The 27,767-nt window shown below is 37.2% G+C and overlaps 1 protein-coding gene across 1 annotated transcript in view; it reads left to right on the forward strand.

Moving 5' to 3' along the window:
• The window catches only part of dgkb (diacylglycerol kinase, beta), a 738,105-nt gene that overhangs the window by 612,047 nt on the left and 98,291 nt on the right, over positions 1-27,767 (forward strand). The window contains exon 23 of the mRNA XM_039736618.1: positions 23,291-23,411. Within this exon, the coding sequence (XP_039592552.1) occupies positions 23,291-23,411 (121 nt within the window). The remainder of the gene's footprint in view (positions 1-23,290; positions 23,412-27,767) is intronic.

Raw genomic sequence — 27,767 nt, forward strand, 5'->3', positions numbered from 1 at the left:
TCGCAGAAAAATCCACAAGCTAATAGACATGCTGTTGCTAAATACTCGCAGGCAGTTCCACAACTTAATAGAGACGCTGCCACTAAATACTCGCAGGGAAATCCACAACTTCATAGAGACGATGTCGCTAAATACTCGCAGGCGATTCCACAACTTTATAGACACGCTGCCGCTACAAGTCAATTATCTACAAGTTAATTCCAGGAATGCCTGTTAAACATCTTAGATTCACAAGTAGCGATTTAGGTAGTGAACACTTCGATGAATGAAACCTGTTATCTTTACAACGGTTGACAAACACGGACTGTAACTTGAACACAACATGTCCTCCAAATACAAACCTGATTGAAAGAAATACAGTAATGATAATCAAATCCTTGATGACAGCAACACTTATAAAAGTGACAAAACAATTACATTGACAATCATGTTACGTTATTTTTAAAATGTTTCCTTTTCTTTTTCATAACTTCTTTAAGACATACTTCTCCGCTGCGAAGCACAGGTATTTTTCTAGTATAAAATAATGTGCAAATTCTGCTATTTCCAAATAATAAAATAAAAAAATGAGTAAAAATAAATCACATCTTTACAAAATAAAGATGCAGAAATAACACAAATTTCCAAATCTCAGTTTTTCACAACAAAGCTTTTGAAGCTGATATCTACAGTAGGTAACATGTATGCTTGAATAGTGCAAACTACTTACAGTGACAAGATATCCTGTACACTGACAGTATAATACTTAATATTCATTTTGTAGTGTAGTTGGTCTGCAGCTTCAAAAAAAAAAAAAAAAGGCCAGTTTCAAATCCATAAAGCCGTGTTACTCTCTGTGGGTGCAATTGCACAACCGCGGGGAGTTAATGAGGTAGTTAGAGCGAGTTGCACCTGCATGTGTGGGTCCGATCATTCTCAATTGATTTATTGGCTTCCTGCAGCGTTTGATTTAGGCCCACGGAGACGGGAGTGTATATATATGGGTCAGCACAAAAAAGAAGGGGGAATCATAGAAAAGGAGAAAAGACATGAGGTTAAAAGACAAGAAAGGCATGCTTGGGAACGACGATGTGGTTCTTGCAGTGAAGCTGTGACCGTTTAGCAGTGAACAGGAGTCCCGCATGACTAAAAAGTCTCTCACAGGCTGCAAGATGCAGGAGGTTTGTGTGTGGTCATGTGACTGCATGGCGGCATCTGATTGGTGAAACAGTCATGCAGTAGATCCACTGGCAACTTCTCTCTTGCAAAAATATAGTTTAATGTATAAATGGAAAAAAGTAATGAGTCGAGTGTTGCCCAATGTAGTGGTGTAAAAGTAGCGTTTCTTCTTCACAAATGTACTCGAGTAAAAGTAAAAAGTATGGTGCAGTAAAACTACCCTTAGAAGTACAATTTTTTTTAAAAGTTACTCAAGTAAATGTAACGGAGTAAATGTAACTCGTTACTACCCACCTCTGCTGGTAAGTGCAACACCCTCAAAACTTTTTTTATTGTTCCCTTTTTTCTTTTACACCTCTCAGACCAAAACAATCAAGCTCATCTCACAAAAAGCAGACCTACCGCACATGGCTGCATAATCGAACCCTGCAATTAATATCACAGTGCACATATATAACACTTGTATTGATGATAAAATCTGAAATGAAAGTGAAGATACTGAAATGAAAAGTTTAGAAAGGAAAGGCCTTAAAGTAAATGGAGAAAAATCAAGGTGATGGTTGGGAATATAGTTAAGCATTTTCTATAAATTTAAAAAAATACATAGTTGATCCAGGTGTTTTATAATGTAACTAATGGGGCTTGGAGAGCCCCGGAAAATAAAATCTAGAAACTTACAGAACATGTCCATTTTTGCATGCCAAGAAAGATGTAGGACATCTATTTGTGTTTTGAGATTACACACACAATGTAAAATAGCTTATACATGCCATTGTTGAACAAAAAATGTAAAATAAGCCCAGCTGTGCATAGTGCATCAGCACTTATCTTCTTATGCAACAATTTTTTAAGGAGGGTGTGGATTCTTCTCAAAAGACAAAGTCGCACAAAACAGTTTGTACCATGTGCTTGGTGTCATGCTGATTTACTTCTGTATTTATGTGAGAGCTTCTCCTAGGAAGACTACTACTAAAAGTAAATAGAAAATGTATCCTTACCGTAAGAAAAATAGTACCAGGAATATGCTATTAAATGAATATTTCCAGATCCCTTTTGTTGTCACAACATGCGTCGGAAACAAGGCATATTTTCTTATATTGAAAGTTTTGTTGCTTCAAAGAGGACATATTTATTTTATTTTTGAGGGCACATAGGTTGCATTATGAAACTGACTATGTATACATTATAGAACTGACTATGTATTTGTAAAAAGTTATAAAAAACACTTAAATTTAGAACACAATATTGCATAGAAAATGCATATATACCAGGTTTGTGAAGAAATATCTGACTTGAAAAACTTATGTTTTTTTATGCAAATCATTTGTTATATCTTTTATTACTATACATTTATTTTCCTCACTTATGTGATAAATAATGCATTACCCCCATGCAAAGATTTGTTGGGATGAGCGTTGAAAGTAAAAGCATGCATATTTAAATGTTGGCGTTGCCCATGCACCATTATTTTTCTAGCAAGTCCTTTGTTTAACACTAATTTACTAAATATTAGGCGTCTATCATGCCCTTTTAATTATATCACGTGGGCTCCAAGTGTTCTTTCTTTTTAGTGATATTTTTTTTTATTATTGTTAATAAAATATACACCTATATTCTGCTCACTAATTGACCATTTAAAATCTGTTTACTATTATACTTAATTAGATTTACTTATTGTTTATTATTAGTAATATGTTATAAGTGGTCCATGGTGTTGTGCAGGTTTTAAAATAAATAATTGCATCACAGGAAGCGCAGGCTCCTATCGGTTGTGGTTTTTTCATTCATACCTTGGAGGAAGCAACGTATCTCACCTGCACCCAATCAAGCCTATATAAGAGGAAATCTGCATGGTGGTGGTGGGTAGGGAGAGGGTGGGGTGTTGAACAACCGGGAAAGAAAAGAGAAAGAAAAAGAACAGTGCAGAAATGAAAAGGAAAAAGAGAGAAGAAAACGCCGCAATGATATGTTATCTATGATGTTTGGATTCAGCAAATAATTTTAGCTTGAGACAAGAGCACACATTTTAACTCTCCATTGGGTATTTCTTTAAAAAAATGCTTAAGAAATTTATTTATCAGCTATTTTTGAATATGATTGAGTGTCACAATAATACAATTGCAATAACAAATTCTTTAATTAAATGAGTGGAATAGTTTAAAATGTTCCAATTTTCAAAACAGCTGGGAAAGTCTAAGAACACACTTAAATATTATGTCGTGTATACATTTTCTTACTTGTTAGGATGTTATTATTCTATTTCAGCCTGCCCCTATCAATTTTCAGCACAAGGCAAAAAGTAACTATGGATTAAACCTAAAAAAATAAATTATTGTGCTCCTTCATTTAGTTTATTCAATGTTTCCTGATTGGCACTAAATTAAAATGCTAATCTTTGTCCAACAAAGAGACAAATGTCTCTGATTCTCCCTCACAGCAGCTCTTCTTTCTGTTACAGACAAGGTGCCTTGTGTTTGGAATTGTATCTGTTCCCTCAACCTGCATGTACACATGGGATTGCTTTGCAGAACACATTTTTCTCCTACTGTCCAAAGACATGCGTTTGGGTTGATTAATAACTCCATTGGCACTGGGACTGCTTTCCTATATCAGTCTAGTGTTATTTTTGGCACATGTCTTGATATAATTGCTGCTGGGATAGTCTCTGGCTTCTAAACCACATACTGGAAAAATACTGGATTGGGGAATGAGTGGATGGATGAATTTTAACACACTAAGAATATCAAACATTACACTGTATACCGTATATTCAGTCACGGTCTTTGAATGTCTCTGTATTTCTTAGTTTCTTTTGAAACCAAGTTTACTTAAATGTATAAAAAATTTAAATAATAGTTGAATATGATCATGATACCATTTTCCATAAGCTTGTGGTTATCTTTGTATTATGGTGTATGATGATACAAATTAGTGAAAAATGAGAAAAATAGAAAAATACGGTTATGCAACATAATTCTGTAACCAGTTTAAGCATTCACATAATTAAGCAGTCTCTTCATGCTCACATATCACTGTTCATTTCAATTCAATTCAAGTCCTTCATAGTTTTCTTTATACAATCCATCTTTCTTTTCTCTGTACCTTACTTTTCATATACAGTATCATTATAAAGTCATTTTTTACACAGGAAACATTTAAACAAAATCTCTAATCATAACTGAATTTATTGTTGATAAATCCATCCTATAACACTGAACTGGAATAAGCAAGGGTATGCAAGGATCTTATTGTATAATACAATACAATTTATTTTTTTTGTATAGCCCAAAATCACACAAGAAGTGCTGCAATGGGCTTTAACAGGCCCTGCCTCTTGACACCCCCCCAGCCTTGACTCTCTAAGAAGACAAGGAAAAACTCACAAAAAAAAACCCTTGTAGGGAAAAAATGGAAGAAACCTTGGGAAAGGCAGTTCAAAGAGAGACCCCTTTCCAGGTAGGTTGGGCGTGCAGTGGGTTTCAAAAGAAGGGGGTTGATACAATACAATACACAGAACAGAACAAATCCTCAATACAGTATAAAAATAATTTTTTTACAAGTACGAAGCAGAATTTAACAGTAGATGATATCACATAGGGGCGGCACAGTGGTGCAGTGGTAGCGCTGCTGCCTCGGCAGTTAGGAGACCTGAGTTCACTTCCCGGGAGTTTGCATGTTCTCCCTGTGTCTGCGTGGGTTTCCTCCCATAGTCCAAAGACGTGCAGGCTAGGTGGATTGGTGATTCTAAATTGTCCCAAGTGTGTGCTTGGTGTGTTTGTGTGTGTCCTGCAGTGGGTTGGCACCCTGCCCAGGATTGGTTCCAGCCTGTGTTGGCTGGGATTGGCTCCAGCAGACCCATGTGACCCGGTGTTCAGATTCAGCAGGTTGGAAAATGGATGGATGGATGAATGATATCACATAATATAACCACCATATAAGACCACTCTTTTTTGAGAATGCTCTCTGTGTGCATGACTCATGTTCCTTTAAGCTGTTGTACATAGTTGTGAGGCTGTTAGTTAACTTGGTAGTTTTATTTATTTTATTTATGGGGAGCGTGATGACATTACATGTCAGGTGACTTCCTTGTCACATCTTGTCACATGATGGCAACTGACAATGATCAATAATATGGTGTTCCACATGACTAAAGACAACAAACTGGCTTTATGATAGCAATACCAAAATAATGTTCATGCTAATTAAAAATAACAGCAAACATAATAACATTTTCTGGGATTTGTAGAATAACTATGGCATGAGGAATTGAAATTCAATGTTTTATTCATGACAAAAATAATGGACTAATAGATATTTATATTTTTTGATAATACTGTACATTTAAGTAGAATGCAAACCACTGAACAAAAAGGTTTGATGGCGGAACAGAACTTTTTTGTGATAAAGTATTATGAAGTGTTGTGTGAAATGCAGCACTTTTAGTAAAATAAATCAAGCAGAGTAATAACTATAATATTTTCTACATTAGAGTAAATCAATGCATGATCAACAATTCTGGCTATAACTATTTTTGTGATATGGCCAGGGTGTGAGACAAATTAAAAGTTTTCAAATCAATAGTTTCCATACTTATAAATGAATAGACACAGTGGTTTCTATAAATTGACCTGATATGATTGGTGTATATAAGAAATTAAACTGGCCCTTTGTCCAGAGCTGCCTCCTATCTTGTGTACATTTTTTCAAGAGTAGTCCTGAAAGGGAAAAATGTCAACAAAATGGATTACTGAAAGGACAAATTCTTAAATTACAGTGTATCTGCATGATGAAGTTTAGTTAATATATGCAATACAGAATTTATATTCAGTTTTTATTCTGGCTTACATAATATTGTGCTTTTTTGGCTCTTATGAACAAAATTTACGCAACCATTTGTAAAACCTACTTTAGCTTATTTGTAGCAGCCAGTCACAGCTGTAACAGAAAGTGAGAGCCAAAGAAAGAAGCCTTTCAATAATGAAGGTCAACAAGCTGTTCCCTGTTTCCCCAATCTATTAGAAACATCCTTCAAATAAAAAAGAGATAAAATGCAAAAAAAAAGAAAGTAAGCAGGATGCAAGCTGCAAATCAGATATTGTAGGAAACAATGGAAACACTTAAGGTATTGATATCATATGTAAATGTAAATTTCAAGTGTTTCCTGGTGTCACTGAATATTATGCAGTGATACAGTATATACAAAATACTTTCCTTTGTCTGAACTTCATCTTACTTCAGGCAAAGAACTTTTTGTTTCAGAGATAATGTACTAAATGATGAGTTTATTTCTAAGCAACACAGGTGAAGTGTCAAATGCAAGACAAAAATGCTAATAGAACTGACAAATAAAAATACTAAGGCAGGAATAAGCAGAACAAGAAAAGTCATTTGTCTGTTCTACAATAAATATTCATCTGGAAATTGTATTTATCAATTAATACCTTTCAGGGTATGTTTTAACAAAATGCATTAAACAGGCGGTTAATAATGGAATATTATTGGTCACAACAATCTGTACATGTTAAACATGTTATTCAATACTGCAAAGAAATAATAATCCAGTTATATGTATAGACTCTCAAATTAAGTAATATTCTTGGAATTTTGTTTTTAATTTTATTTAGTTTTCTTCTTCTAGACTTCTCCAACAGAGTTCCCAGCTTGAGGTTTACGACCGGATGCCTTTCCTGACACTAAACCTCACCATTTATCAGGACTTTGGTGTTTTTATTAAATGATGAAATGCAGTTATTTCTAACAACTCTAGATTCAGACAAATTCATATGTAACTTCTGTAATGGTTTTAGCTAGCCCTCGACATTTGTATATCAGAAATGTCTGATAATCCGTTTAGTTTACTATAGTTTTTCCCTTCCATATTAAAACCTGTAAAATAAGTTATTTCACTTAGAAGCATAATGCTAGCCTGAAAACACACCCACCCATGCCTCAAAATAGGTGACAGAGGGCAAAAAATTCAAACATTGGTGATTAAAATGTTATTATTTAATACTGTTTTAACTTCTTGACTCAAATAGCTGGGAAGGTGTTTAACATAATTAAGCAGGGGTCTCTGGTTTAACAGGGAAATAGGCAAGTTTCTTGTCTGAGGTTCATGTCTTGGCCCTCCAGGTTTAACCAGGTGGTTTGATCCAGAGAAAAATTCAAAACCTTCATATATTAAACTATCAAGACCGACAGACAGTCCATGAGCAAGGGAGCTGGAGCTCTTACTAGCCTAATAAACAATATAGGTCCATTGGTGTGCCTTCATCTTTCTTTGTATAATCAGAATATTCCAAGACGTTCTTGGCGACATGAAAGATTTTATGCTTGACTTCAAGCCTTGTTTTCTAGTGGGTTTTTGGATGCTTACATTTGAAATAGGCCTTGTTTCACATCTTATATTGTAACTGCATATATAATTGGATGGATATTAAAAAATCCTATATGTATTTCTTTTTACTAAGTTAAATTAAATGTTATTGATTATATTTGCTGCACTCTACCTCCCCTCTGCTATTTATTATATGAAACCACTTTAGTTGTGTAAACATTCCTTAGAAAATTTATAGATCACAGCAGTGGTAGTGCAAAGTAGTGTAAAAAGCTGTCTAGGGTTGTCTCAAGGTTAAAGCATAAGCCATGTCAAAAATCAGAAGACAAAAGTTAAAGTGCCCATAAACAAAAATGGCATTATGCGTCATGTCACCAAATCAAGAATATTCTGAGATTTATAAATCACCGCAGGTTACACTAGGTGACAACAGACTTCAAGTGGAATAAAAATTCTGTACAAAATTGGTTAGAAGTAAATTATTAAGTATGGGAATGGAGCCCAAAGAATTAATGTCCTCTGACACCTGCCTAGAAACCATGTCAAGTCAATGTTCGCTTCAAGGTAAACTCTAATCCTTCACAGAATTTTAAAGCATCCCGTTAGTTTCTCTTGGCTAGAGGGAAACAAAGGTGAAAGGTACATAAGTAATATTTTAATCGTGCACCCATTAGTGACAAACAGACACTACAGTTTTTACATGGCCAAAGGCTAAACATGTACATTCTAATTGACAGTTCAGTACCTACTAATGTTCACACAAAAATATACAGACTTCAAGTTATATTTTGCATCCATCCATTTGTATATTTTCAAACTCCACATATTTGTTTCTAGACTTAGGAGATTGCAGGTCTGAAAAACATGCAAACTCCACATAGGCCATGTACACAACAGGATCTGAACCTTTGAGGTAGAAATATTACCCACTTCTCCATTGCACCACCACTTGAATTACTTTATTTATTAGAGCAATATCACATAATACCTAACAAATCATAAGAAAACAAACTCTGTGAAGCTGGCACAAGCATAAATGAACTGGTATTATATGAAAGTAGGCGGAAAATATCTTCTTGACAATACAACAGATGTGCAGTTGGTAAATACTATTCAATTACTGATCACATAGAAGTCAATTTAAATGCAACATACAGTAGAACAGGAAAGTTTTAAGTGCAATCTGAGTGTGACTTTTGTCCAATGGAGTTTAATGAACACATACTGTATACAGTAAAGAGAGCATTCTATAGCAGCAGCCACACCACATGGACTTGCAGGTCATCTATCTGAAGCTAAACATATTTTGGCCCAGCTAGTACTTGGATGGGAGATTATATAGGAAAAGCTTGAGTTGCTGCTGGAAAAGGTGTTGGTGAGGCCAAAAGGCGGCACTTATTCTGCTGTCTCTGTGTGGATCCCAATGCCCCAGTGCAGTGAAGGGGACGCTGTACTATACATATGGCACCGTCCTTCAGATGAGACAAAACTGAGATTGTGACTCTCTGTGGTAATTAAAGATCCCTGGTCATCTTTCATAAAGATTAGGGTTTATCCTGATGTCATGGCTAAACTGCTCATCATGGCATTGTCCATTCAGGCCCCCTAATCATTCCCTCTTTTAATTGGCTGTCTCTCTCAGCCCTTTTCCACCTAATAGCTAACATGTGGTGAGTGTACTGGCGCAATAATGGCAGCCATCGCATCATCTAGATGGTTGTTACATATTGTTGGTGGTTCAAGTGGGTCCCCTATGTCTATGTAATTTCAATCATTTATGCAGTTATTACAAACTTGTAAGTTTAATATTGGACTGTCCTGTAGAAGTAGTGTTTTAAAGTTGCACTAGATTTACATAAACAGCAGAGTTTTCTGTATTTTGATTTGCTAATAAGTGATGTGATGCAATATAGGGGACAGAAAATCAAACAGCTTTTTTGGGGGCTGTAAATTTGGACATGCACGTGCTATAATAAACTGCTATAAAGATTATCTGCTTGCATCTGCTTTTTGTGCCCTAACAATCATCACACAAATCCAAATTTTTACAGTAGGAAAAAAGTATATCATGGCCCACAGACAGTCAATGAAGGTGTGTTGCAGGTTTCTTAATAAAATATTTATATTGAGAGCACATATACTGTATAGTAAGATTAAATTCCCCATTGACAACCCTCAAATTTATGTTTGTTGAAAAGGACTTTCTTCCCTGAATGTGCCATTAATCTATGACAGATAGCTTATCATAAGAAGTGTCGTTGAACGTGGCCAGGAGGTACTCAAGATGCATCAGAACTTTGCATCATTCAGGTAGTGTCCTACAGTATTCTAATTTTTTTTTATACCAACTAATCAGACTGCCATACTGACTAATCTGTCTTTTTTACCCTCTTTCTCCATCTCCTTTGCATCACTTGAATCCCTTTCCCACTCATTAGTGACGTATCCCAGGATTCTTTCACTTCTCTCATTACATGTTCCCTGTACAGTTGCCTGTGCAACATCTCCCTTCTTTTGGGCTATAATTTATGTATACAGGTTTAACAATATTTGGAAACTGTCAACAATATCTAGAGAATGGGCTTTCATTTTATTGTGTATTTCATGCTTACTCCATTTATTACAATTTTTTCCCACATTGATATTTTTAATGCCCTCAATATTTTATCATTTAAATTACATTGCTTTAGGCTGGGTCCCTGCTTTAAACTGATACTTTCAGCAGAACTTTACACAAACACACCTTTAATTGTTTTTCAGATGGTGTGGTTTCATTTCACTGATGTGAGGTTCTTACTTCTCACCAATCCTCATGCAAGCCTTTAAGCAATGAACAAAAAAACTTGGCAAGAAGGAAGTAAAAAGAGCATGAATTAAATACTTACCAGTCACTATTAAGAAATCGGCCATATATCTTACCAGCCTAATTATTGGGATCAATTTGGCCTCCCTTCTAGCAGATTTGAATAACACTGCAAACTTTTTAGGCATAGGGTAAAATGCCATTGGGCCCAGGGGGTTTTATTAGTCTTCATCACAATTAGAATCTTTACCACCTTTCTTTTCTTTTATAACTAGCTGTGTAAGCCTGTGCTGTAAAAAGCCGGGGGTCCTAGAAACTACTGAAATCATCAGAAAAAAAACTGAAATGTAGAGATGTCAGGTAATTGAAAGGAACTAGTCTGGGCATCTCTCTTCTAGGAGGTTTCCTTTTGCCAACATGCTCGCATCACTTGTGTATAAGCGGCTAAGTTAGTGACTTTCTTCGGAGGTTTTGTTTTGCCGACATGCTGGCCTCGTTTGTGTATCCTCAGAGGTGAAGCCCTTACCTTGACTCCACCTCTCACTTCCGGGCAGGACAGACACACACACTTCCAAGTGTAGATGTTTATATGTAAGATGTGTAAACTTGGCGCTTGTTTCTACTTCTGCATGAAACAATTTACTTTCTACATCTTTTATAAAGACTTAGATAAAAGATTTATTTAGTTTATTTGCTGCTTATATTCAAAGCTTTTCCTTTCTGCAACTGTGAAACATCTTAAAGTCTGTGTTACTGTTTTATAAAAGGTACTAGCTAAAAGGTAATTAATAAAACAAGCACAAGTACAATGGTAGAATAGGTGAGAATGGAAATAAAAAAATGGAAAAGGGAATCTATATCTTATCATGATATTACGATTGTAGAATATACCATTTGTATTTAAGGCAGAATCATTTGATAGAGCAAAAATTGTGTTCATGTTTTTGGAAGTGAAAATGTTTATAGTATATGCAATTTTTATTGTTATTAATTTATTTTACAGATTTGAATTATATAAAACTAAACCTGTAGTCTTTAGAATAGACACTAAAGAATGTAATAGATGCTAAGCGGGGTGGGCATCCCTGCCAAAATGTGTTGTGGCTCCATACTTGGCCTATTAAAAGCAAGAAACAAGGCAAGTAACATCCTACCATGGCTAGGAGGTTGGTAGGAGATGCCCATGTGAATGGGCAGGAATGCACGAAAGACTTCACCCAGCCTGGAAGGCCAATGTAAATGAGGAACTGGGGGAAGACAGTTCCGCAAGACTAAACTTTTCCCCAGCTTGCTAGATGGCAGCATCCCTGGACCTCTTTACCTTTTTAGACACCTGCAGGGTATGCTGGGAACTTAAGTCCCATGGGAAGCCCGGTTGGGTTCAGTAGGTGCCGCAAGGGGTGCTGTGGAGGTTCGTAACCCCTACTTTAAGGGACTTCTAATTGACATGGAAGTACTTCCTGTGGACAATGCTCTTGACACCCTAAGTAATTGCAGGTCTTGGATAAAATGAACTGCACTGCCATACTTTGGGCAAGTTGGAGTCAGGTCTGGAGGACAGTCAAAGCTAGCCTGGGAGGAGTAGAAGGAAAGGAAAGAAGAGACAAATATGTTTTGTATTGTGTTTGTGCTGTTATGAAAAAGAAGCCCTTGGTAAGGTAATTAATTACAATAAAACCTTGTGTCTGTGAGGTTGTGTCTGGGGTTTTGGGTGCTGCAGCTCCCCTTACATGTCATAAAACTAAAGACTTCTTTGTATACAGTGTTTTTGGTAAACTGTCTTCTTTCTTTGTTAGCTGAATGTAATTTACCAACACAATGGTAAATTACACCATTATTCATAAAACAATATGGGCAAAAGCCTAGTGGAAATGTGATTCTGGCACCCACAGATACAAATTTCAAGGAGTTATTGATTGATTTAATGTTTTCCATAAATATTTTGGAATATATATGGAGTTTTGTCATTAACTGTCAGGTTGTCTGTTGGAATGAGCTATGGAATTACTTTTTCCTTTTGACAACACTTTGTAAATCCCCTATCTGGTGGTCTTTCTACAGCAAAATGCTTAGCACTGCAAGGTATAAATATTATGTAACGGTTGGTTAGTATCATGTATTACAAAAGATTTAACAGTGGGAATATTGTATTCAAGGTGAGAAGTGGTGACAATGCAAGCAGCAGTCTGTCTGTTTCAATCACACTGTGCTAGTCACAGTATCACTGTTTCTTTGTGCTTCTTGGTGGCTTTGTTCATCAGACATTGTAACCCTCATATCCATCTTGTAGCCCTTATATTGTTGTTTCTTTGTGCTTCTTTCTGTCTCTGCTAATTCAACATTCTAGTTTATCTTTCTTTTTCTTGTTCTGCCTTTTTTTTTCCAGTATTCTGAAGTTCTAAACACTCGCCATCTGAAGAGCAATTCATTTTAGGCTTTATTAGTTCTTGAGGGTATTCATTCAAAATAAGTACTTTTTAAAAGATATTCTTGAGGACACCAGACAACATGAATGATATTGACACATGAAAATCCTGTGATGTTACGCATTTGAATGGACATTCAAGCCATAGCTGGATGATTTACTATGTTGCACAGTCCACAGATGGATGCCGGACACTGGACGCTTTCTCATTTTATATGTAGAGACAGTACTGGGGAAAATGTTTGCTAATTTCTTAGCTTTAATAGCAATTCTTGTTTTTCAATTTCAGTTTTAAAGTTTTTTGAGTCCTTATTACAGTTTTCAATTTTCTTATTGGTCTCTTTTTATGCTACTTGTGGAGTGATCATCTTAGTCTTATGTTTTTAACTGTTTATTTTCTACCATTTGTTTAGTCTTTTCATTAAACCTGTTTCTGGAATACAACTAATTTATTACATGATTTTCAGCTTGGATCAGAATGTCTCTGAAATCCATTTAACCATTATTTATACTTCATTTTCCTATGTCCGATCCAACTCTGCAAAACATTTACAAACAATGTTGGCAAACACATACAGTTGTTTTAATTTTATTAATTATATTAAGGATATACTATGACAGACTGGTGCCCTCTCCAGGGTTTTCTCCTGCTTTACACCCAGTGCTCTGAATTATGGTCTGTCTCCAAAACCTTGGTTTAAAAATATTATTCTAAGGATGATTTTTCTCTTTTGAAATGATTTGTTTATTCAAATAATTGTGGTATGATTGCGTGTAAAATACACAGACCGTGACTATAATGAAAAATGGTTCTCAAAACAGGGTAGGACCAAGGGAACGGGAATTTGCAATAAATGGCCTAGGACAAGTTTTTTTTTTCTTCAAACAATGCATTCTGCTCTGGGACCATTGAAGAGTTATCTGGCATTGTAACAACCAGACATCTCCATTGTATATAACACTTATTGGTGATCTTTGAAAATGATTCCAGACCTTACAGATTTGGGTATATAGTGCCCCCCTTATTGTCTGGATCAAACAAGTGGAAAGTGGATGATGGATACAAAAGTTACCTATGTCATTTTTTTACGTTGTCTTAGAATGTCAAGGTGGAGTGGTGGCTCTGAGGCTAGGGACCTGCACTGGAAATCGAAAGGTTGCCAGTTCGAATCCTGCAAATGCCAAAAGGGACTCTGCTCTGTTGGGCCCTTGAGCAAGACCCTTAACCTGCAATTACTGAGTGCTTTGAGTAGTGAGAAAAGCGCTATATAAATGTAAAGAATTATTATTAGAATGCCTTGTGTATTTGTTATCCCTTCAGTTGAATGGCTTTTCATTTAGAATGTCACCTAGTATGTGTGTATGATTGCCATTTTATGGATAGTCATCCCTTACAGGGTTTCTCCAACTTATGTGTCTATGTTTTCTTGGTTTTTGACTTTAATGCTGCTTAGGCCATAATTCTAGTTTGTGCTTATTTCTCTTTGTTTGGTTTAACATAATTATCTGTTTGGTCAAAGAAGAAAGCTCTACTATTTTGAAATAATTCTGTACCTTTTTCTCTTCTATTATGCATTGTGCATGCTGGCTGAAAATACTATTACATCTCACAGTGATGTTTCATCTTTTGTGACAGCAGTGAAACAACATAAAGTAACAAAACCTTGCATTTATCTTAAGTTGTCAAGTGCTTCTCTCTAGGATGAAATAAAATCCAATACTCAGCTGCGTTTGATGCAGTGCATGTAGTATGATGAGTATTGATCCAGAATGTTCAACTTATTTTGAGTAATTATTGAGCTTGCAAAGTAGTTTAGCTTGCTGGAAAATCTGCTCTCTGTGTTTTTTGTATGTTTCACATATTTTTTCCTTCTTTTTTAAGCGGTGTACATTACAAATAATCCTGGCATATGTACCTCAAAAAATATCAGAACAGCAGTTGTCTTAATGGTTTTTTCCTATTCTAATACTGCAAAAAGTTTTGCAAGCATGTAAATATCTTTGCTTGGGGTAGTGTTTTTTTTTCTCTGTTGTGGGCAGATGATTTACATATGACTATACTCTAAACAAAATTTTTTTTTTTTTTTATCTTGGAAGCTTCATTGACTAATGTGACACATTGCCTCCATCCTCCATGCTAACGCATATGCCTTTTAGAGTATCATTTTGTGCAGACTGGCAATGCTTAGCATTGCTTTGTTTCAGGTCTAGTGATCCTACTGTGGAGTTCATACTGTATGTTTTTCATTTGTGTGGCTTTTCTTCAATTCATAACATACACCAAGGAAATGTCTGATGAAGTGACTCAGAGGTGGCCCAATATGAGTGAATGTGTGAGTGTTTATGTCTGCTCCCTTAGGACTCTTGTGTGCCAAGGGCTAGGACCTCACCTTGTGCTTGATGCTGTTGTGGTAGGCCCTGACTCAATGTTCCCCCATAAAAGTGAAAGACTGTTCAGAAAACAAGAGGATATTTTTATTTTTTCTTGTTTACATTATGATGAAAATGTCTGAATATTCAATAAATGAGATGACGACTGTAATTTATTTATGTGACAATCACAAGAAAACAATGCAATACACAATATACAGTATAAGTTAACTAATTGAGATTTGTGCACAAGGGAGGTTCATTTCTCCCAGATGTTTGGTAGCAGATCAAACAATTTTAACAATTTGGAAAATTTCACTTTTCTAAAAAGTTGAACAAAATACTAACTTGTGCGTTATTACCCTTTATTTTTGACTTAATGGCTGTTTGTACTAACACAAATTCTGTGCAACTGTCAGCTGATCATCTCTTATACTTTTCAGTGTATAAATTAAGCAGCTTTCAATTGATTTTCAGGGTTGGTGAGTAAAGCGAGCAGGGGGTGAACCCCCAGTGTATATATATATATATATATATATACATATATATATATATATATATATATATATATATATATATATATATATATATTGTGAGTGACGGCCGGGGCCCATGCCCAGCCGGGAGGCCCCTGCTGCATATGCTCTGGGGGAACCACCATGGACAGCTCAATACTTCCCCCGGGACGCTTGGTGGCAGCCTCCCTGGCCGATGTTGATTCCCCAGTCTCCCCCCGTGGCTCCATGGGACATGGAGTCCTCCACAGCCTGGTTGGGAGCTGGGGTGACCGCTAGGGGGTGCTGCCGAGACTGAAGAACCCGACTGGACGAGTCATCAGCCTCACCCGGAGGTGCAATTGGGACCAGGTGGTCAAGCACCAGGAACACTTCCGGGTGGGCTATAAAACAGGCCAGCCTCCACCATTAAAGGGCCAAAACCGGGAGGAATAGGAAGAGGTTGCCTGAGAGGAGTGGTGGTGCAATGTGGAGAGTTGTTGTGGCTATTCTGTTTAAAGTGCTTTGGGACTGTGTTGGGCCTGTGGTACACGGGGAAGACGTGCCCCACAGCTGAAGAGTAAATAAAAGCCTGTGTGATTTTACACGTTCCTCTGCGTCAGTTTGTGACGGGTCGGGCGCTATATAGTGCCTTTATCACAACATATATATATATATATACACACACACACACAACTTATATCTTTAACATGGCATATTTCTAAAATGTTACTGGACAAATAGTTTTATTGTTCAATTTTTTCCCAGTGACACTAAGCCAGGATTTGATTTTCTTCTCACTTATAATTTACCAATCATAAAAGATTATAAAACTATATTCAGTATATATGGTAAATATAGTATCATTAATTACTCTGCTGCTTGTATTTTCTCTTTGTATATTGTGTAAATGATAAATTAATCTTGATCAAGTGTGACTGCATAGTATCTATCTATCTATCTATCTATCTATCTATCTATCTATCTATCTATCTATCTATCTATCTAAAATGCTCATGAGGTCAACAATAAGATACTGTATATAGTTTTCTTCTATACATAGTTCCTACAGTGAAAAGCAGCACAACCAAGCAGCTGGGTAAATATTTATGCAGAATATTTATAGAGCTTGGTTATCTAAGTATATTCTATACTTTGCTGAATGGTTAAAAATTATGTTCAATACAGAGAAAATAGACAGATGCTTATAAAAAATGTCAGGCAACAAAACTGCTCCTCCACTTAATTACATTGCATATTGACATGACATTTGAAAATTCTGACATTTCAATTTGCCCTGCAAAAAATGTTCTTTTTAATTGAATAATTGCCTACATTTACCACATCTTATTCATACATACTTCTCTGATTTAATTTGCAGAGGAAAGAAAGTACCATTGATTGACAAGTTTTGTCAAACAAAAATGCAGGCATAGTGGCATTGCATGGATTTTCACAGAGTTTATGTGGCAACATAAGGAAATAAATCATCAGACAGAACAGTTTATTACATGAAAGAATACAGTATTGCAAATCTGATCAGAAGCTCAGAACAAAACTGAGAAATTATCCAGCTTCAACTTTTTTTCATTTCCATTTTCCCACTCTGTACCTCACTGATTTTAAAAGGCAGCTCAACATAACTTAATAAAGAAGTTAAGATTTTTCGGTCAGATAGTTTGTATTTGTTGCCACAGTACATTATAAACGGGTTTTATTTGATGTTAGTTCACCTTTGGTTTCTGGTGTGTGTTTCAGATTTTGTATTTTCTGGTGTAGTTTGCTAACATGTACTGAGTTATTGATGTCTTCTTTACTCCAAGCCCCATACATGTGTGCTTGTGTCATGAAGGATTAGCTTTCACTTTCTGGTGGAGAGTATGGGTAACTGGAAATTGTGAAAATGAATACATTATAATTGCTTCAGTGTCTGTATTAAGTGAAATGTGCTATACAAAAGTTAACAGACTTGGACTGCATATACAGTATGTCATCAACGTTAACTAAAAGTTTTCATTATTTACTGATCTTTTAAATTGTAGGGTACACAACAAGAAATAATGTCATATATCTATATACAGTATATATACAGTATATATATATATATATATATATATATATATATATATATATATATATATATATATATAAACTGCTCAAAAATTAAAGGAACACTTTGAAAACACATCAGATCTCAAAGGGAAAAGAAATCCTCCTGGATATCTATACTGATATAGACTGGGTAATGTGTTAGGAATGAAAGGATGCCACATCGTTTGATGGAAATGAAAATGATCAACCTACAGAGCCCTGAATTCAAAGACGCCCCAAAAATCAGAGTGAAAAAATTATGTGGCAGGCTATTCCATTTTGCCAAAATTTAATTGCAGCAACTCAAAATTGTACGCAGCACTTTGTATGGCCCCTGTGTTCTTGTATACATGCCTGACAACATCGGTGCATGCTTCTAATGAGATGACAGATGGTGTTGTGGGGATCTCCTCCCAGATCTGGACCAGGGCATCACTGAGCTCCTGGACAGTCTGAGGTGCAACCTGGTGGCATTGGATGGACCAAAACATAATGTCCCAGAGGTGTTCTATTGGATTTAGGTCAGGAAAGTGTGGAGGCCAGTCAATGGTATCAATTCCTTCATCCTCCAGGAACTGCCTGCATACTCTCACCACATGAGGCCAGGAATTGTCGTGCACCAGGAGCCACTGTACCAGCATAGGGTCTGACAATGGGTCCAAGGATTTCATCCTGATACCTAATGGCAGCCAAGTTGCCTTTGCCAAGCCTGTAGCCTGTGACCCTCCATGGATATGCCTCCCCAGACAATCATTAACCCACCACCAAACTGCTCATGCTGAATGATGTTACAGGCAGCATAATGTTCTCCATGGCTTCTCCAGACCCTTTCACTTCTGTCACGTGCTCAGGGTGAACCTGCTCTCATCTGTAAAAAGCACAGGGCACCAGTGGTGCATCTGTCAATTCTGGTATTCTATGGCGAATGCCAATCGAGCTGCATGCTGCTGGGCAGTGAGCTCAGGGCCCATTAGAGAATATGGGGCCCTTGGGTCACCCTCATGAAGTCTTTCTGGTTGTTTGGTCAGAGACATTCACACCAGTGGCCTGCTGGAGGTCATTTTGTAGGGCTCTGGCAGTGCTCATCCTGTTCCTCCTTGCCCAAAGGAGCAGATACTGGTCCTGCTGATGGGTTATGGACCTTCTATGGCCCTCTCCAGCTCTCCTAGAGTAACTGCTTGTCTCCTAGAATCTCCTCCATGCCCATGAGACTGTGCAGGGAGACACAACAAACCTTCTGGCAATGACACGTATTGATGTGCCATCCTGGAGAAGTTGGACTACCTGTGCAACCTCTGTAGGGTCCAGGTATCGCCTCATGCTACCAGTAGTGACACTGACTGTAGCCAAATGCAAAACTAGTGAAGAAACAGTCAGAAAAGATGAGGAGGGAAAAATGTCAGTGGCCTCCACCTGTTAAACCATTCCTGTTTTGGGGGTCATCTCATTTGTTGCCCCTCTAGTGCATCTGTTGTTAATTTCATTAACACCACAGCAGCTGAAACTGATTAACAACCCCTCTGCTACTTGACTGACCAGATTAATATCCCATAAGTTTCATTGACTTTATGCTATACTCTGATTAAAAAGTGTTCCTTTAATTCTTTTGAGCAGTATATATATATATATATATATATATATATATATATATATATATATATATATATATATACTGTAGAAGGACTGACAGAAGACAGGTTTAGACAAATTTGTGGTTAATGAAATTGAATGTAAGTAAATGTAAGGTAATATGTTTAGAAAGTAGAAATGTTAGATTTGAATACCCAGTGAGAGGTCTGAAACTTTAAAGAACCCATTGTGAGAAGGACCTAGTAGTTGTACTGGACTCATCACTGTCAGCATTCAGATTCTGTACAGAAGCAACTAAGAAGGCCAACAGAATGTTAGGTTACATAGCACGATGTGTAGAATACAAGTCAAAGTGAGGCACTGCCTGGAGCACAGTGTGCAGTTTTGGTCTCCAAGCTACAAAATGATGATCCAGAGAAGAGATACTAACTTCATTCCAGGACTGCAGTCTATGAAATAAGATGAAAGATTAAAGAAGATGATTCCTTTTCAGTTTAAGAAAGCAGAGATTAAGAGTTAACATGATTGACATTTTTAAAACTATGAAACTAATTAGTACAGAAGGTATAGGCTGTTACTATAAAAGGAGCTCAGCAGGAACATTGGAATACATTTGGAAATTTGCTAAGGGTAAATTTCACACAAACATTAGGAAGAACTACAGACACATGAAATAAGTTACCAAGTAGTGTGATAGATAGTTGGACACTAGAGACATTAAGAACTACTCATCATGTTATTTTAGAGGAATTAGGAGGGTAGGATTGGCCAGCCTGTTGGGCTCAAAGGCCATTTTTTGTCAAAAATTTTATAATATTATAATTTTCTAATTCAGGGTTAGGGAGGGGTCTGGAATCAGCTACACTAAGTGCAAATGGTCCTTGACAGGGCATGCAGAAAGTAATTGTAGCAAAAAAAAAATGATAATAAAAATCTCTATGTATACAAAATCCAGCATCTGTCTGTCTGTATGTCTGTCCGCTTTTCATGAGAGAACTACCTAACGGATTTAGATCGGGTTTTTTTTCTATAATTTGCATGAACATTACGGTTGATTTTGCAACTTCTCTCATTGCGCTATGTATCATACTTCACTTGTGATACTGATTTATTTGTGCAAATCCGAGAGACACACAGCAGGCGGAAGGGGGTTCTCCTAACACACTCACCAGCCTTAGGGCATTTACCTTACCTCCGCTTAGCTAGCAAACTAGAGAACTACTTAATGGATTTAGATTGGGTTTTTTTCTATAATTTGCTTGAACATTCCAGTCAATTTTGCAAATTCTCTCATCTCACTAAGAATCATAGTTCACTTGCTGGAGCGATATATTCATTCTAATCTGAGGCAGAGGCTGTGATCCGAGTTGGGGTGGGGGGAGAGAGCATGACATTGAGTTGGGAGCAAGGCCCTCCTTACTGTCCTTTTTCACTAATATGTGGGTGGAACCGCAGGGCACAGCTAGTCACTGAATAAAACACCCATGTAGTTATAACTTTTATATGCAATTAAAAATTAGAAGAAATCAGGACTGAGCTATAAATTTTATCCCTTAATCATTCGATCTCTAATTTATTGAATCTCTAAATATTTTCTGAATAACATGTCATTTTAAAGAGGAGTTAAGATCACACTTCAGTGCACATTGATAATCTCATAACAACAGTACATATTAAAAGTGCAATAAAATTCAAAGCAAAAATTCATTATTAACAGACACTAGGAAAACTTTAGGAAGGGCATGATATAAAAATAAAAAAAAAATTTAGTGTGGGAACCAAGTAGAATAGTATCATGAATCAATGTCAGAGTCCATTTTGAGGGAACATTTCTAAGAAGGAACTGCGAAGGGATGAGAAGCTGGTACAGCCAAAGTGTACATTATATAATATGTTAACATGACAAAACTATAACTAAATTACAGCAAACCTTTTACTGTCTTATTGTCTTTTTTAAGGTATTTTCTCATTTCTATTTTTTTTCCTTTTTTAATACATTTGCATCCACTTTCTTAAGTTGTTGGTGATAACCAATTGTATTCGTAGATAGTATTTATCTCCACAACATTTTTGTTTTAAAATCTCTGATGTAACTTATTTCATTTCATTTTTCTTTTACATTATTTGTAATACCCCGTGACCCTGTAGTTAGGATAAAGCGGGTGGGATAATGGATGGATGGACATTTGTAATATTGAATTAAAATTGAATTCACTAATAATGAGAAGTTAGATTTCAAAACATTTTCACAACATTTCATGTAATATACGAAACACATTTTTTCTCATGTCAGCCTTACTGCAACAAATGAGTCTTTGAATGTTTTATTCCTTCGTGATTTCGGTTCAGTGACATGATCAAACAATACTAATGACATTCATTGTACTTTAAATGTCAGTTGAATTACTTGGTATACAACTCTGATGTATTTAAAAACAGTAAAACTGTCTTCTTTCTGTGCTTTTCAAAAAATGAAGAATATTTGTTACATATTTGAGTGTGGTCATTAATAGAAAAACTATACTGCTCAAAAAATTAAGGTAACACTTCAGAATCTAACACCAAGTCAATTAAGCTACAGAGTAATAAATAGGAAGTATAAGTGATTGTGAGTCATCTTCACCTGCTTTGGTTCAAATGAAAGTGACAATGGAGCATGGTGCAATGGAGAGGCAACAGCAAGTCAGCCCCCAATAAGGAAATGGTTTTGCATCCATCCATTATGTGGTGACCACGGACAATTCTCCTTATCAATTGAATTTTGCTAGTGTCCTTCTCGCTACTGGTAGCATGAGGCAGTACCTGCTGCCAATTCAGGTTACACCGGTAGTTCAGATCCTCCAGGATTGCATATCCATATGTGATGCTGCAAGTAGGTTTGCTGTGTCTCCCAGCACAGTCTCAAGAGCATGGAGGAGATATCAGGAAATAGGTTTTTACAAGAGGAAAGCAGAACAAGACTATAGAAGGACATCAGTCCAGCAGCAGGACTGGTATCTGCTCCTTTGTGCATGGAGGAACAGCAGGACCACTACCAGAGCCCTACAAAATGACCTCCAGATGGCTACTGGTGTACATGTTTCTGACCAAACTGTCAAAAATAGACTCCATGATGGTGGCATGAGGGCCCAACATCCTTTAGTGGGACCTGTGCTCACAGCCTATTGCCGTGCAGCTTGATTGGCATTCAACAGAGAATACCACAATTGCCAGCTCCGCCATTGGTGCCCCATTCTCTTCATAGATGACAACAGGTTCACACTGGGCATGTGTGACAGATGTGAAAGAGTCTGAAAATATTATGAAGCCTGCAACATCATCCAGCTTAGCTGGTTTGGTGGGGGGGTCAGTGGTGGTCTTGGGAGACATAACTTGGAGGGTCGTACAGACCTTCATATGCTAGGCTACGGTGATCCTGACTGCTGTTAGGTACTGGGATGAAATTCTCAGAGCCATCGTCGGACCTTACACTGGTCCATTGGGCCCTGGGCTCCTTCTGGTGCAGGACAATGCCCAGCCTCATATAGCCAGAGTGTGTAAGCAGTTCCTGGATGAGGAAGGCATTGATGCCATTGACTAGCTACACGTTCCACAGACCTGAATCCAATTGAGAACCTCTGGGACATTATGTGTCGGTGCATCGGACACAACCAAGTAGCACCATTGACTGTCCAAGCACTCACTGATGCCCTGATCAGGGTCTGGGGGGTGATCCCCCAGGACACCATTCATCATGTCATCAGGACCATGCCAGACGTTGTCAGGAGTACTTACAGGCACAAGGGGGCCATACGCAAAACTGAGTCAAACTATGAGTTGCCGTGCTGAAGTTAGCGCAATTTGGATTTTGAATTCTATTCAGTATTGTTACATCATTTCTCAACAAAATGCATGGTATTATTCAGTAAAGATTTTCCAATTGAATATCCAATGTGTTATTTAAGTGTTCCCTTTGAGTAATGTAAGTTACCATTCAAATACACATGGCAATAATTACATATGTCTTTTATGTTTATTCTTAGATCTTTCAGATCAGCTTTTTGAAGTTATTGGCCTGGAAGGTGCAATGGAAATGGGACAGATCTATACAGGATTAAAAAGTGCTGGAAAAAGGCTTGCTCAGAGTTCCTCTGTCACTATTAGGTAAGATTCTTATTTCCTTTATTTTAATTTTAAATCATTATACCCTGAGCAAAGAACAAAGACACTGTTACTCCAGTACCATCTCAAGGCGGCATAACTCTTCCTCGGTGTGCTCTCGCGGAGTAAATGCTGCTAATCTTCCCACGCTCACCCGTGCTCATTCCGCAGCAAGCTCTTCTACTTCTATCAAGGCTGCTCTCTTGAACGTGAGATCAGTATCTAATAAAACTTTTATTCTGCAAGACTTTACAGTAATCCCTCCTCGATCGCGGGGATTGTGTTCCAGAACCCCCCGCGATAGATGAAAATCCACGAAGTAGAAACCATATGTTTGTATGGTTATTTTTATATATTTTAAGCCCTTAGAAACTCTCCCACACTGTTTATAAATATTCTCCGCACAGTTATACAGTAAACCCTCGTTTATCTCACTTAATCTGCTCCAGACAGATAAATGAATTTCAACGAAGTAGGATTCTTTATTTATAAATCAAATTTTTTTGCAGTTAGAGCACTGAAAACCTGTTTACAACCTTCTAAATACATTTTTTTAACATTATTAGAGCCCTCTAGACATGAAATAACACCCTTTAGTCAAAAGTTTAAACTGTGCTCCATGACAAGACAGAGATGACAGTTCTTTCTCGCAATTAAAAGAATGCAAACATATCTTCCTCTTCAAAGGAATAAACGTCAGGGACAGAGAATGTCAGAGAGAGAGAAAAGTAAACAATCAAAAATCAATACGGGCTGTTAGAGCTTTTAAGTGTGCGAAGCACCGCGCGGGAAGCATATCATATATCATTGAGGAGTTTTATTTAATACGTAATACGTGCTCTGATTGGGTAGCTTCTCAGCCATCTGCCAATAGCATCCCTTGTATGAAATCAACTGGGCAAACAAACTGAGGAAGCATGTACCATAAACTAAAAGACCCATTGTCCTCAGAAATCTGCAAATCAGCGAAAAATCTGTGATATATATTTAGATATGCTTACATTTAAAACCCGCAATGGAGTGAAGCCACGAAAGTTGAAGCACGATACAGCGAGGGATCACTGTATTATCTCAAATAAACTGGATCTTTTTTCATCACTGAGACCTGGATTGTAAATGGTGACTCTTCATGTTTTACTGACTTGGTACCATCAGGTTATTCATTTTTAAACTCTCCTTGGCTGACTCGTCGTGGTGGGGGCATTGCCACTGTTTTTAAAAGTATGTTCTTGTGTCCGAGCCTTACAAGGGGTCCGTTTAGTAGCTTCGAATGGCAACTTTTGAAGTGTGCCACTCCGCTCCTTTATTGTTTGCTGTGGTTTATAGACCTCCTGTAATTAATGATATCTTCATTTCTGAATTCTCTGATCTCCTGGCTGATATTACCCTCTCCCATGACAAAGTATTTATTGTTAGTGATTTTAACATACATGTTTGTTGTCAATCGAAACCTTTGGTTAATGACTTTTTATCACTATTGGACTCATTTGATTTTATCCAGCATATTAATACGGCAACTCACTGTCTCGGTCACTCCCTTGATCTCATTCTTACACGTGATATTTCAGTTAATAATATTGATTTATGTGATGTTTCTTTTACTAATCACTTTTCTATAATGATGGATTTGAATATTACTGTTGATGTTCCTACTACTAGTTGTGCTCCATGCTGTTCTCGCTTTTAAAATTCTTCTATTATATCCAATTTTAAAACCATATTCTCTAGTCTTGATGTGTATGATCAATATGATGGTATTGATGATTCTGTTTTAGAATTTAATTCTTCTTGTAAAACGGTTTTAGACTCAATTGCTCCGCTGTAATAAAGGAAGACCTTCTCTCTGGCTAAATGAAACTACGCGACCACTACGCCGCTCCTGTCGAACTGCGGAATGGCGTTGGAAAAAAGATGGACTGATTGTTTCTAAACAGATGTTTAGGACTTCTCTATTCAACTTCCAGGTTGCAGTTAAGAAAGCTAAACATGATTTCTTCGCTGATTTAGTATCCCGTCATTCTAAGAATCCTAGGGTCTTATTTAATTCAATTAATGCGGCCATTCACCCTCATTCTGTGACGGGATTAAATAGTACTGTTCTTTCATGTGAGCAGTTTCTTTCATTCTTTGTCAGTAAAATTGATACAATCTGCTGTGGTATTGTTCCAACTGGCTATGAAGTTCCTATTGTTAATCATGACATTGTCTTGGAATCTTTGATCTTTTGATCCTGTCTCACTTTCACAGTTAAAAAGTACTATTGACACCCTTAAACCTACTCTCAGTCCTCTTGATATTGTACCACCGCACCTCTCAGTGGAAACCTTTGATGTTTTGGGTCCACCTTTATTAGCCATTATCAATGGTTCTATTAGTGAGGGTTTTGTGCCCTTATTTTTTAAACATGCTGTGGTGCGTTCCTGTCTAAAAAAGGCAGAATTAGATCCTAGAGCTTTAGTCAATTTTCGCCCGATTTCCCAATTGCTATTTCTGGCTAAAATATCAGAAAGAATTATTTATAATGAATTGGTTGATCACCTTAACTCCAATAATTTATTTGAGATCTACCAATCTGGCTTTAGGCATTATTATGGTGTTGAGACTGCCCTCTTGAAAGTATTTAATGACATCTCTATTATTACTGACTCAGGCGGCGCTGCAGTCCTTGTCCTCCTTGACCTGTCCGCTGCCTTTGACACTATTGACCATGAGATATTGCTGTTGCGGCTCGAACATCTTGTTGGGCTTTTAGAGGCTGCTCTTAACTGGTTCAGGTCATATCTAATTGGTAGACACTTTTCAGTGACTTTAAATTCCTCTTTTTCGTCTACTGCTCCTCTTAAATGTGGTGTTTCTCAGGGATTCATTTTGGGTCCTATTTTATTCTCTATATACCTTCACCCTATTGGAGCTATTTTTAGGAAATTTAACATTTCTTTTCACTACTATGCTGATGATACTCAGGTTTATATTCCCGTCTGCAACTCTGCAATAAATCAACTGCACAACTGTCTTTCTGAGCTAAGATCCTGGATGGCTAATAATTTTCTTGATCTGAATCAAAATAAAACACAGGTGCTTATAGTGGGTCCATCAGCTAAAGCCCAAATTGGTCTTGGACTTCTCGGCTCTTTCTCTGTCTTTTGCAAACCTTAAGTCCGCAATCTTGGTGTTATTTTTGACAGTAACCTCTCTTTTGAGAAACAGATTTATTCTGTAGTCAAGAGTTGCTTTTTCCAGCTTCGTCTTTTAGTGCCTTTTTTATCTTCTAGGGATCTTGAGGAAGCTACTCATGCTTTTATATTTTCTCACCTTGATTACTGCAACTCGCTGTATTCTGGGATTAGCAAATCCCTGATATGCAGGTTACAGTTGGTCAAGAATGCTGCCGCTCGCTTTCTGGTTGGGGCAAGAAAATCTGATTCTGTTTCTCCAATATTAGCTTCTTTACACTGGCTGCATATCAGTTTTCGAATTGATTTTAAAATCTTATTGCTAGTTTTTAAATCTTTACATGGACTTGCTCCTTCCTATTTATCTGAATTGTGTGCTTTACACCAGCCATCTAGAGCGCTTAGATCTCTTGTTGTCCCTCGTACCAAGTGTAAAACTAAGGGGGACAGGGCTTTTGCAGCTGCTTCTCCTCACCTGTGGAACTCTTTAACTCGGTACATAAAGGAGACGTCTACAATTGAACTGTTCAAAACAAGATTATGTAATCTTACTTCTATTTATTATTTACAGTATTTTATTTATGTTCTTTTACTTTATTTTTATTTATGTTAATTGTAGGCGGCATGGTGGCGCAGTGGTAGCGCTGCTGCCTCGCAGTAGACCCAGGTTCGCTTCCCAGGTCCTCCCTGTGTGGAGTTTGCATGTTCTCCCCGTGTCTGTGTGGGTTTCCTCCGGGTGTTCCAGTTTCCTCCCACAGTCCAAAGACATGCAGGTTAGGTAGATTGGCAATTCTAAATTGTCCCTTGTGTGTGCTTGGTGTGTGGGTGTGTGTGTGTGTCCTGCTGTGGGTTGACACCCTGCCCGGGATTGGTTCCTGCCTTGCGCACTGTGTTGGCTGGGATTGGCTCCAGCAGACCCGCCGTGACCCTGTGTTTGGATTCAGTGGGTTGGAAAATGGATGGATGGATGGTAATTGTATGTTTTTTTCTTCTTTAATTGTAAAGCACTTTGGCCACAGCATTCTTATGTTGTTTAAAATGTGCTATATAAATAAATTGACATTGGCCATTTTCAACTTAATTATTAGCTATTATCATGCAAATGGACTTTTCCATGATCAGTCTATCATTTTACTTATTTTTATACCTATGCAGCATGTTATGGCAGTGGTTGGTGATGTTCTCC

The sequence above is a fragment of the Polypterus senegalus genome, chromosome 15 (assembly GCF_016835505.1).
Source record: "Polypterus senegalus isolate Bchr_013 chromosome 15, ASM1683550v1, whole genome shotgun sequence".
NCBI classification, from domain to species: Eukaryota; Metazoa; Chordata; class Cladistia; order Polypteriformes; family Polypteridae; genus Polypterus; species Polypterus senegalus.